Genomic DNA, 13,923 nt, shown 5'->3' on the forward strand with positions numbered 1-13,923 from the left:
CCACTCTCTCCACGCTCCCCACACTCTCCACACTCTCCACACTCTCCACACTCTCCACGCTCTCCACGCTCTCCACACGCTCCACGCTCTCCACACTCTCCACACTCTCCACACTCTCCACATGCTCCACACTCTCCACACTCTCCACACGCTCCCCACGCTCCCCACACTCTCCACGCTCTTCACGCTCTCCACACGCTCCACACTCTCCACACTCTCCACACGCTCCCCACGCTCCCCACACTCTCCACGCTCTCCACACTCTCCACACGCTCCACGCTCTCCACGCTCTCCACACTCTCCACGCTCTCCACACTCTCCACACTCTCCACGCTCTCCACACGCTCCACGCGCTCCACACTCTCCATGCTCTCCACGCTCTCCACTCTCTCGACACTCTCCACACGCTCCACACTCTCCACACTCTCCACACTCTCCACACTCTCCACACTCTCCACGCTCTCCACGCTCTCCACGCTCCCCACGCTCTCCACACTCTCCACACTCTCCACACTCTCCACACTCTCCACGCTCTCCACACTCTCCACACTCTCCACGCTCTCCACACTCTCCACACTCTCCACACGCTCCACACTCTCCACACGCTCCACGCTCTCCACACTCTCCACACTCTCCACACGCTCCACACTCTCCACACTCTCCACGCTCTCCACGCTCTCCACGCTCTCCACACTCTCCACACTCTCCACACTCTCCACACTCTCCACTCTCTCCACGCTCTCCACACTCTCCACACTCTCCACACTCTCCACACTCTCCACACGCTCCACACTCTCCACACTCTCCACACTCTCCACGCTCTCCACACTCTCCACACGCTCCACGCTCTCCACACTCTCCACACTCTCCACACTCTCCACACTCTCCACGCTCTCCACACTCTCCACACGCTCCACGCTCTCCACACTCTCCACACTCTCCACACTCTCCACGCTCTCCACGCTCTCCACACTCTCCACACGCTCCACGCTCTCCACACGCTCCACACTCTCCACGCTCTCCACACTCTCCACACTCTCCACACTCTCCACGCTCTCCACGCTCTCCACACTCTCCACCCGCTCCACACTCTCCACACTCTCCACACTCTCCACACGCTCCACTCTCTCCACGCTCCCCACACTCTCCACGCTCTCCACGCTCTCCACACTCTCCACGCTCTCCACACTCTCCACGCTCTCCACGCGCTCCACGCGCTCCACACTCTCCACACTCTCCACGCTCTCCACACTCTCCACACTCTCCACACTCTCCACACTCTCCACACTCTCCACACGCTCCACACTCTCCACACGCTCCACGCTCTCCACACTCTCCACACTCTCCACACTCTCCACACTCTCCACGCTCTCTACACTCTCCACACTCTCCACATGCTCCACACGCTCAATACTCTCCACACTCTCCACACTCTCCACGCTCTCCACACTCTCCACGCTCTCTACACGCTCCACACTCTCCACGCTCTCCACACTCTCCACGCTCTCCACGCTCTCCACACTCTCCACGCTCTCCACACTCTCCACGCTCTCCACGCTCTCCACACTCTCCACCCGCTCCACACTCTCCACACTCTCCACACTCTCCACACTCTCCACACGCTCCACTCTCTCCACGCTCCCCACACTCTCCACGCTCTCCACGCTCCCCACACTCTCCACACTCTCCACACTCTCCACACTCTCCACACGCTCCACTCTCTCCACGCTCCCCACACTCTCCACGCTCTCCACGCTCTCCACACTCTCCACGCTCTCCACCCGCTCCACACTCTCCACACTCTCCACACTCTCCACACTCTCCACACTCTCCACACGCTCCACTCTCTCCACGCTCCCCACACTCTCCACACTCTCCACCCGCTCCACACTCTCCACACTCTCCACACTCTCCACACTCTCCACACGCTCCACTCTCTCCACGCTCCCCACACTCTCCACACTCTCCACGCTCTCCACGCTCTCCACATGCTCCACATGCCCCACACTCTCCACACTCTCCACACTCTCCACACTCTCCACATGCTCCACACTCTCCACACTCTCCACACGCTCCCCACGCTCTCCACACTCTCCACACTCTCCACACTCTCCACATGCTCCACACTCTCCACACTCTCCACACACTCCACGCTCTCCACGCTCTCCACACTCTCCACACTCTCCATGCTCTCCACACTCTCCACACTCTCCACGCTCTCCACGCTCTCCACACTCTCCACACTCTCCATGCTCTCCACACTCTCCACACTCTCCATGCTCTCCACACTCTCCACGCTCTCCACGCGCTCCACACTCTCCACGCTCTCCACACGCTCCACACTCTCCACACTCTCCACACGCTCCACACGCTCTCCACACTCTCCACGCTCCACGCTCTCCACACTCTCCACACTTTCCACACTCTCCACGCTCTCCACACTCTCCACACTCTCCACGCTCTCCACACTCTCCACGCTCTCCACACTCTCCACATGCTCCACTCTCTCCACACTCTCCACACTCTCCACGCTCTCTACACGCTCCACACTCTCCACGCTCTCCACACTCTCCACACTCTCTACACGCTCCACACTCTCCACGCTCTCCACACTCTCCACGCTCTCCACACTCTCCACATGCTCCACTCTCTCCACACTCTCCACACTCTCCACGCTCTCCACGCTCTCCACACGCTCCACACTCTCCACGCTCTCCACACTCTCCACACGCTCCCCACGCTCTCCACGCTCTCCACACTCTCCACATGCTCCACACTCTCCACACTCTCCACACTCTCCACACGCTCCACGCTCTCCACACTCTCCACACTCTCCACACTCTCCACGCTCTCCACGCTCTCCACGCTCTCCACGCTCTCCACGCTCTCCACGCTCTCCACACGCTCCACACGCTCCACGCTCTCCACGCTCTCCACGCTCTCCACACTCTCCACACTCTCCACACGCTCCACACTCTCCACGCTCTCCACGCTCTCCACACGCTCCACGCTCTCCACACTCTCCACACTCTCCACACTCTCCACACTCTCCACACGCTCCACACTCTCCACGCTCTCCACACTCTCCACACTCTCCACGCTCTCCACGCTCTCCACACACTCCACACTCTCCACACTCTCCACGCGCTCCACGCTCTCCACACTCTCCACGCTCTCCACACTCTCCATGCTCTCCACACGCTCCACACTCTCCACACTCTCCACACTCTCCACACTCTCCACACGCTCCACACTCTCCACACGCTCCACACGCTCCACACTCTCCACACTCTCCACACTCTCCACACTCTCCACACTCTCCACGCTCTCCACACTCTCCACGCCCTCCACACTCTCCACACTCTCCACACTCTCCACACTCTCCACCCGCTCCACACTCTCCACACACTCCACACTCTCTACTCTCTCCACGCTCTCCACACTCTCCACACTCTCCACACTCTCCACGCTCTCCACACGCTCCACACTCTCTACTCTCTCCACGCTCTCCACACTCTCCACACTCTCCACCCGCTCCACACTCTCCACACACTCCACACTCTCTACTCTCTCCACGCTCTCCACACTCTCCACGCCCTCCACACTCTCCACACTCTCCACACTCTCCACGCTCTCCACACGCTCCACACTCTCTACTCTCTCCACGCTCTCCACACTCTCCACACTCTCCACGCTCTCCACGCTCTCCACACTCTCCACACTCTCCACACTCTCCACGCTCTCCACGCTCTCCACACTCTCCACACGCTCCACACTCTCCACGCTCTTCACGCTCTCCACACGCTCCACACTCTCCACACGCTCCACACTCTCCACGCTCTCCACGCTCTCCACGCTCTCCACACTCTCCACGCTCTCCACACTCTCCACACGCTCCAGACTCTCCACACTCTCCACACGCTCCACACTCTCCACACTCTCCACGCTCTCCACACTCTCCACACGCTCCACGCTCTCCACACTCTCCACACTCTCCACACTCTCCACATGCTCCACACTCTCCACACTCTCCACACTCTCCACACGCTCCCCACGCTCCCCACACTCTCCACGCTCTCCACACTCTCCACATGCTCCACACTCTCCACGCTCTCCACGCTCTCCACGCTCTCCACACTCTCCACACTCTCCACGCTCTCCACACTCTCCACGCTCCCCACACTCTCCACGCTCTCCACACTCTCCACACTCTCCACACTCTCCACACGCTCCCCACGCTCCCCACACTCTCCACGCTCTCCACACTCTCCACATGCTCCACACTCTCCACACTCTCCACGCTCTCCACACTCTCCACACTCTCCACACTCTCCACACTCTCCACACGCTCCACACTCTCCACACTCTCCACGCTCTCCACACTCTCCACACGCTCCACGCTCTCCACACTCTCCACACTCTCCACACTCTCCACATGCTCCACACTCTCCACACTCTCCACACGCTCCCCACGCTCCCCACACTCTCCACGCTCTCCACACTCTCCACATGCTCCACACTCTCCACGCTCTCCACGCTCTCCACGCTCTCCACACTCTCCACACTCTCCACGCTCTCCACACTCTCCACACTCTCCACGCTCTCCACGCTCTCCACGCTCTCCACACTCTCCACGCTCTCCACACTCTCCACGCTCTCCACGCTCTCCACACGCTCCACGCTCTCCACACGCTCCACGCTCTCCACGCTCTCCACGCTCTCCACGCTCTCCACACTCTCCACACTCTCCACGCTCTCCACACTCTCTACACGCTCCACACTCTCCACACGCTCCACACTCTCCACACTGTCCACACTCTCTACGCTCTCCACGCTCTCCACACTCTCCACACGCTCCACACTCTCTACGCTCTCCACACTCTCCACACTCTCCACACTCTCCACGCTCTCCACGCTCTCCACTCTCTCCACGCTCTCCACACTCTCCACACTCTCCACGCTCTCCACGCTCTCCACGCTCTCCACACGCTCCACACTCTCCACACTCTCCACTCTCTCCACGCTCTCCACGCTCTCCACGCTCTCCACGCTCTCCACGCTCTCCACGCTCTCCACGCTCTCCACGCTCTCCACGCTCTCCACGCTCTCCACGCGCTCAATCACCGTCGCCAACTCCCTCCCGGAAGCGAGCAGCTCTTAGCAGATGTACTGCAGTCACAATATTTGTATTTTTTTTTTTATTTTCACCAGGGTGTAAGTCCCCCACTGAGCTGCTATTTAGCACTCTATTCAGAAGCGACCCCGGCCAAGCGCAAACGATCGCTCAACGAAGTGGGCCCAGCCATCGCGTGGAAGTTTCTAGCAGCAGCCAACTGCTCCAAACGCGTGGTGGTGACGTTGATTCCACACGTGGAGGGCAAAACCCGAGGACCTGGAGAAAAATCCACGCGGCCACGAGGAGAGAGACACAGACTCCAAATATACAGCAGCAGCAGCAGGCGTCTGGGTCGGGATTGAACCCACGACCTCCTGCGTACCAGGCGAGGTGGCTAACATCTCATAGCCACTGTGGCGTCAGGGATGATGACTGTGTGCGTGCCTCTCTTCCCCGTGTCTCTCTTCCCCGTGTCTCCGTGTCTCTCTCCCCGTGTCTCCCTGACTCTCTCCCCGTGTCTCTCTCCCCGTGTCTCTCTCCCCGTGTCTCCGTGTCTCTCTCCCCGTGTCCGTGTCTCTCTCCCCGTGTCTCTCTCCCCGTGTCTCTCTCCCCGTGTCTCTGTATCTCTCTCCCCGTGTCTCTGTGTCTCTCTCCCCATGTCTCTGTGTCTCTCTCCCCGTGTCTCCGTGTCTCTCTCCCCGTGTCTCTCTCCCCGTGTCTCTGTGTCTCTCTCCCCGTGTCTCCGTGTCTCTCTCCCCGTGTCTCTCTCCCCGTGTCTCTCTCCCCGTGTCTCTGTATCTCTCTCCCCGTGTCTCTGTGTCTCTCTCTCCGTGTCTCTGTGTCTCTCTCCCCGTGTCTCTGTGTCTCTCTCCCCGTGTCTCTGTGTCTCTCTCCCCGTGTCTCTCTCCCTGTGTCTCTCTCCCCGTGTCTCTGTGTCTCTCTCCCCGTACGTGTCTCTTTCCGTGTAGGTGTCTGTGCAGACCCCGCCGAGTGCCCCCGCCTGCGTGATGAGGAACAAGGCGGTCCTCTGCCGCCCGCTCAACAAAACCAAAGCCACTCAGTGCCGTCCGGTGTGTGCACACACGGAGACGCAGACCGGTGAGACACAGGGAGACACGCGGGGAGACACACGGGGAGACACACGGGGAGACACACGGGGAGACACACGGGGAGACACACGGGGAGACACGCGGGGAGACACGCGGGGAGACACACGGGGAGACACACGGGGAGACACGGGGAGACGGGGACACGCGGGGACACGCGGGGAGACACGCGGGGAGACACACGGGGAGACACGGGGATACAGAGACACACACGGGGAGACACACGGGGAGACACGGGGAGACACGGGGATACAGAGACACACACGGGGAGACACACGGGGACACGCGGGGAGACACGGGGATACAGAGACACACACGGGGTCACATTGGGTCACATGGGGTCACATTGGGTCACATGGGGACACACGGGGTCACATGGGGACACACGGGGTCACATGAGGACACACAGAGACAGGGAGACACAGGGTGTGCTCACACGGAAGAGACAGGAGACACAGGGGGAGAGAGAGAGACATGCAGACAGAGGAGGAGGATGATGGAGTCACGTGCTCCTGTCTCATTTTGTCTTTTTGGCTGTCTCTCACCCCGTGTCTCTCTATCCCCGTGTCTTTCTCTCTCTCCCCGTGTCTCTCTCTCCCTGTGTCTCTCTCACCCCGTGTCTCTCTCTCCCCGTGTCTCTCTCACCCCGTGTCTCTCTTTCCCCGTGTCTCTCTCTCTCCCCGTGTCTCTCTCTCACCCCGTGTCTCTCTCTCCCCGTGTCTCTCTCTCCCCGTGTCACTCTCTCCCCGTGTCTCTCTCTCCCTCTCCCCGTGTCTCTCTCTCCCTCTCCCCATGTCTCTCTCTCCCCGTGTCTCTCTCTCCCCGTGTCTCTCTCTCCCCGTGTCTCTCTCTCCCCGTGTCTCTCTCTCCCCGTGTCTCTCTCTCCCCGTGTCTCTCTCTCCCCGTGTCTCTCTCTCCCCGCGTCTCTCTCTCCCCGTCTCTCTCTCCCCGTCTCTCTCTCCCCGTGTCTCTCTCTCACCGTGTCTCTCTCTCCCCTTGTCTCTCTCTCCCCGTGTCTCTCTCTCCCCGTGTCTCTCTCTCCCCGTGTCTCTCTCTCCCCGTCTCTCTCTCACCCCGTGTCTCTCTCACCCCGTGTCTCTCTCTCCCCGTGTCTCTCTCTCTCCCCGTGTCTCTCTCACCCCGTGTCTCTCTCTCCCCGTGTGTCTCTCTCTCCCCGTGTCTCTCTCTCACCCCGTGTCTCTTTCTCCCCGTGTGTCTCTCTCTCTCTCTCCCTGTGTCTCTCTCTCCCTCTCCCCATGTCTCTCTCTCCCCGTGTCTCTCTCTCCCCGTGTCTCTCTCTCCCCCCATGTCTCTCTCTCCCCGTGTCTCTCTCTCCCCGTGTCTCTCTCTCCCCGTGTCTCTCTCTCCCCGTGTCTCTCTCTCCCCGTGTCTCTCTCTCCCCGTGTCTCTCTCTCCCCGTGTCTCTCTCTCCCCGTGTCTCTCTCTCCCCGTGTCTCTCTCTCCCCGTGTCTCTCTCTCCCCATCTCTATCTCCCCGTCTCTCTCTCCCCGTGTCTCTCTCTCACCGTGTCTCTCTCTCCCCGTGTCTCTCTCTCCCCGTGTCTCTCTCCCCGTCTCTCTCTCTCCCCGTGTCTCTCTCTCCCCGTGTCTCTCTCTCTCCCCGTGTCTCTCACCCCGTGTCTCTCTCTCCCCGTGTCTCTCTCTCTCCCCGTGTCTCTCTCTCACCCCGTGTCTCTCTCTCCCCGTGTCTCTCTCTCTCTCTCTCTCCCTGTGTCTCTCTCTCCCTCTCCCCATGTCTCTCTCTCCCCGTGTCTCTCTCTCCCCGTGTCTCTCTCTCCCCCCGTGTCTCTCTCTCCCCGTGTCTCTCTCTCCCCGTGTCTCTCTCTCCCCGTGTCTCTCTCTCCCCGTGTCTCTCTCTCCCCGTGTCTCTCTCTCCCCGTGTCTCTCTCTCCCCGTGTCTCTCTCTCCCCGTGTCTCTCTCTCCCCGCGTCTCTCTCTCTCCCCGTGTCTCTCTCTCCCCGTGTCTCTCTCTCCCCGTGTGTCTCTCTCTCCCCGTGTCTCTCTCTCACCCCGTGTCTCTTTCTCCCCGTGTCTCTCTCTCTCTCTCCCCGTGTCTCTCTCTCACCCCGTGTCTCTCTCTCCCCGTGTCTCTCTCTCCCCGTGTCTCTCTCTCCCCCCGTGTCTCTCTCTCCCCGTGTCTCTCTCTCCCCGTGTCTCTCTCTCCCCGTGTCTCTCTCTCCCCGTGTCTCTCTCTCCCCGTGTCTCTCTCTCCCCGTGTCTCTCACTCCCCGTGTCTCTCTCTCCCCGCGTCTCTCTCTCTCCCCGTGTGTCTCTCTCCCCGCGTCTCTCTCTCTCCCCGTGTCTCTCTCTCCCCGTGTCTCTCTCTCCCCGTGTGTCTCTCTCTCCCCGTCTCTCTCTCTCTCCCTGTGTCTCTCTCACCCCGTGTCTCTCTCTCTCCCCGTGTCTCTCTCTCTCCCCGTGTCTCTCTCTCTCCCCGTGTCTCTCTCACCCCGTGTGTCTCTCTCTCCCCGTGTCTCTCTCTCACCCCGTGTCTCTTTCTCCCCGTGTCTCTCTCTCTCTCTCCCTGTGTCTCTCTCTCCCTCTCCCCATGTCTCTCTCTCCCCGTGTCGCTCTCTCCCCGTGTCTCTCTCTCCCCCCGTGTCTCTCTCTCCCCGTGTCTCTCTCTCCCCGTGTCTCTCTCTCCCCGTGTCTCTCTCTCCCCATGTCTCTCTCTCCCCGTGTCTCTCTCTCCCCGTGTCTCTCTCTCCCCGTGTCTCTCTCTCCCCGCGTCTCTCTCTCCCCGTGTCTCTCTCTCCCCATCTCTCTCTCCCCGTCTCTCTCTCCCCGTGTCTCTCTCTCACCGTGTCTCTCTCTCCCCGTGTCTCTCTCTCCCCGTGTCTCTCTCTCCCCGTGTCTCTCTCCCCGTGTCTCTCTCTCCCCGTGTCTCTCTCTCAGTGTCTCTCTCTCCCCGTGTGTCTCTCTCCCCGTGTCTCTCTCTCTCCCCGTGTCTCTCTCTCTCCCCGTCTCTCTCTCTCCCCGTGTCTCTCTCTCCCCGTGTCTCTCTCTCCCCGTCTCTCTCTCTCCCCGTGTCTCTCTCTCCCCGTGTCTCTTTCTCTCCCCGTGTGTCTCTCTCTCCCCGTCTCTCTCTCCCCGTCTCTCTCTCCCCGTGTCTCTCTCCCCGTGTGTCTCTCTCTCCCCGTGTCTCTCTCTCCCCGTGTCTCTCTCTCCCCGTCTCTCTCTCTCTCTCCCCGTGTCTCTCTCTCCCCGTGTCTCTCTCTCCCCGTGTCTCTCTCTCCCTGTGTCTCTCTCACCCCGTGTCTCTCTCTCCCCGTGTCTCTCTCTCTCCCCGTGTCTCTCACCCCGTGTCTCTCTCTCCCCGTGTCTCTCTCTCTCCCCGTGTCTCTCTCTCCCCGTGTCTCTCTCTCTCCCCGTGTCTCTCTCTCACCCCGTGTCTCTCTCTCCCCGTGTCTCTCTCTCTCTCCCTGTGTCTCTCTCTCCCTCTCCCCGTGTCTCTCTCTCCCTCTCCCCATGTCTCTCTCTCCCCGTGTCTCTCTCTCCCCGTGTCTCTCTCTCCCCCCGTGTCTCTCTCTCCCCGTGTCTCTCTCTCCCCGTGTCTCTCTCTCCCCGTGTCTCTCTCTCCCCGTGTCTCTCTCTCCCCGTGTCTCTCTCTCCCCGCGTCTCTCTCTCCCCGCGTCTCTCTCTCCCCGTGTCTCTCTCTCCCCGTGTCTCTCTCTTCCCGTGTCTCTCTCTCCCCGTGTCTCTCTCTCCCCGTGTCTCTCTCTCCCCGTGTCTCTCTCTCTCCCCGTGTCTCTCTCTCCCCGTGTCTCTCTCTCTCCGTGTCTCTCTCTCCCCGTGTCTCTCTCTCCCCGTGTCTCTCTCTCCCCGTGTCTCTCTCTCCCCGTGTCTCTCTCTCCCCGTGTCTCTCTCTCCCCGTGTCTCTCTCCCCGTGTGTCTCTCTCTCCCCGTGTCTCTCTCTCCCCGTGTCTCTCTCTCTCTCCCTGTGTCTCTCTCACCCCGTGTCTCTCTCTCCCCGTGTCTCTCTCTCTCCCCGTGTCTCTCACCCCGTGTCTCTCTCTCCCCGTGTCTCTCTCTCTCCCCGTGTCTCTCTCTCACCCCGTGTCTCTCTCTCCCCGTGTCTCTCTCTCTCTCTCCCTGTGTCTCTCTCTCCCTCTCCCCATGTCTCTCTCTCCCCGTGTCTCTCTCTCCCCGTGTCTCTCTCTCCCCCCGTGTCTCTCTCTCCCCGTGTCTCTCTCTCCCCGTGTCTCTCTCTCCCCGTGTCTCTCTCTCCCCGTGTCTCTCTCTCCCCGTGTCTCTCTCTCCCCGTGTCTCTCTCTCCCCGTGTCTCTCTCTCCCCGTGTCTCTCTCTCCCCGCGTCTCTCTCTCCCCGTGTCTCTCTCTCCCCGTGTCTCTCTCTCCCCGTGTCTCTCTCTCCCCGTGTCTCTCCCTCCCCGTGTCTCTCTCTCCCCGTGTCTCTCTCCCCGTGTCTCTCCCCGTGTGTAGAGAGCGCACGGTGCTGCTGTGGTGGAGGCTTCCCCGTGCCGGTGCCGGTCCCGGTGTTTGTGCCGATCCCCGTGCCCGGCCTCTCCCAGGGCCCCCTCCTCCCCCTCTTCATCCCGGTGCCCGTGAGTACAGTACAACACCACCGGTACAGTACAACACCACCGGAACAGTACAACACCACCGGTACAGTACAACACCACCGGTACAGTACAACACCACCGGTACAGTACAACACCACCGGTACAGTACAACACTACAGGAACAGTACAACACCACCGGTACAGTACAACACCATCGGTACAACACTACCGGAACAGTACAGCACCGCCGGTACAGTACAACACCACCGGTACAGTACAACACCACCGGTACAGTACAACACCACTGGTACAGTACAACACTACCGGAACAGTATAACACCACCGGTACAGTACAACACCACCGGTACAGTACAACACCGCCGGTACAGTACAACACCGCCAGTACAGTGCAACGCTCACACACAACACACACACAACACTCACACACACAACACTCACACACACAACACTCACAGATACACACACAACACTCACACATACACACAACATTCACACACACAACATTCACACACACAACACTCACACACACAACACTCACACACACAACACTCACACCTCACACACACAACACTCACACACACACAACACTTACACACACACAACACTCACACACACACACAACACTCACACACACACACAACACTCACACACACACACAACACTCACACACACACACAACACTCACACACACAACACTCACACACACAACACTCACACACACAACACTTACACACACACAACACTTACAGATACACACACAACACTCACACACACACAACACTTACACACACACACAACACTTACAGATACACACACAACACTCACACACAACACTCACACACACAACACTCACACACACAACACTCACACACACAATACTCACAGATACACACACAACACTCACAGATACACACACAACACTCACACACACAACACACACACACAACACTCACACACAACACTCACACTCACACACACACAACGCACACACACACAACGCTCACACACACACAACGCTCACACACACAACGCTCACACACACACAACGCACACACACACACAACACTCACACACACACACACAACGCTCACACACACACACACAACGCTCACACACACAACGCTCACACACACACAACGCACACACACACACACAACGCACACACACACACAACACTCACACACACAACGTTAACACAACGCACACACACAAAACACTCACACACACAACGCTCACACACACAACGCACACACACACACAACGCGCACACACACACACACAACGCACACACACACACAACACTCACACACACAACGTTAACACAACGCACACACACAAAACACTCACACACACAACACTCACACACACACCACTCACACACACAACGCTCACACACACAACTCTCACACACACACCACTCACGCAACGCTCACACACACAACGCTCACACACACAATGCTCACACACGCAACGCTCACACACACATAACACACACACAACACACACGCACACAATGCTCACACACACAACACACACGCACACAACACTCACACACACAACACACACGCACACAACGCTCACACACACAACACTCACACACACATACAACACTCACACACACAACACACACGCACACAACGCTCACACACACACAACACTCACCACTGGCTGCACTTGCCCCGCCCCCGGCAGTCTGTTAAAGGCTACGAGGGGGATCTTTGTCTTTGCCCCGCCGTCTGTGGTCTCGAAGATTCCGGTCCCCATACTCATCCCGTCATCGTCATCGCCGTCGTCCATCTGGACGGGAGGAACCAAGCGGAGGAGGGCGGAGATGGAGGAGGTCACCGAATCCTTCGCCGCCGCCGCCGAATTGAGACTCGCGAGGACGGCCGGGCGGAGGCTCACAGCGGAGACTTCCACGCACGGTGAGAGGCGGCCAACTCTTCAGACTGCCAAGCTGCAGGAGAAGTTATCAAAGTCGCTTTCGAAAATATATAGAAACTAAACTTTTTTGTTTTTATCTTACCGGGTAAGAATAACTCACCCCTCTCCAACTCACAAGCGGTGTGCTGTAGTAGTACACTACACTATATACTACACTATACACTAGTGCTGTACTAGTATACTACACTATACACTACACTATACACTAGTGGTGTACTAGTATACTACACTATACACTACACTATACACTACACTATACACTAGTGCTGTACTAGTATACTACACTATATACTACACTATACACTAGTGCTGTACTAGTATACTACACTACACACTACACTATACACTAGTGGTGTACTAGTTTACTACACTATACACTAGTGCTGTACTAGTATACTACACTACACACTACACTATACACTAGTGGTGTACTAGTATACTACACTATACACTAGTGCTGTACTAGTATACTACACTATATACTACACTATACACTACACTATACACTAGTGCTGTACTAGTATACTACACTATATACTACACTATACACTAGTGCTGTACTAGTATACTACACTATATACTACACTATACACTAGTGGTGTACTAGTTTACTACACTATACACTACACTATACACTGGTGCTGTACTAGTATACTACACTATATACTACACTATACACTACACTATACACTGGTGCTGTACTAGTATGCTACACTATATACTACACTATACACTACACTATACACTGGTGCTGTACCAGTACTTGTCGCCCGGCTTCCACTCATGCGTGTGTCTGCTGCGCGCGCCCAGACGTTCGTTCGCCCTCTGGCGAGAGTTTTGAGTTTTGGGCTGCAGCCTCGGCCAATTTCAGACCGTTAAATTTAACGTGGCCAGCCAATTTAGACCTTGCATGAGGCGCGGAAACCCGCAGCTGGGCTTCCACGGGAGGGTCAACGTCCCGCTCGTACATCAGAAAGAAGGGGTAAAACCCAGTTGCCGCGTGGGGGGCCATCCTATAGGCGGCGAGAATTTGAAGATCCCATTCTACTTGCGAGTCGCAGCACTTTGTGAAACGACATGCGCGTGAGCGCCCTGTTGAGCCGCTCCACCCATCCCGTCCGTCTGAGGGTGGTACGGAGAGGTGCGCACCTTTTTTAGTACCCAACAGGTCGCACACCTCGCGCAGCGGGGAGCTC

General features: G+C 58.3%; 1 protein-coding gene across 8 annotated transcripts in view; it reads left to right on the forward strand.

Moving 5' to 3' along the window:
- Positions 1–13,923, forward strand: part of LOC116956577 (uncharacterized) — a 153,412-nt gene that overhangs the window by 92,508 nt on the left and 46,981 nt on the right. For all 8 annotated transcript variants that reach the window (XM_076054384.1, XM_076054386.1, XM_076054385.1 and 5 more), the window contains 3 exons: positions 6,085–6,214; positions 10,683–10,804; positions 12,534–12,708. In XM_076054384.1, the coding sequence (XP_075910499.1) occupies positions 6,085–6,214; positions 10,683–10,804; positions 12,534–12,708 (427 nt within the window). The remainder of the gene's footprint in view (positions 1–6,084; positions 6,215–10,682; positions 10,805–12,533; positions 12,709–13,923) is intronic.

The sequence above is a fragment of the Petromyzon marinus genome, chromosome 66, assembly GCF_048934315.1.
Source record: "Petromyzon marinus isolate PM22_M1 ecotype Great Lakes invasive population chromosome 66, UKy_Petmar_22M1.pri1.0, whole genome shotgun sequence".
Lineage (NCBI taxonomy): Eukaryota > Metazoa > Chordata > Hyperoartia > Petromyzontiformes > Petromyzontidae > Petromyzon > Petromyzon marinus.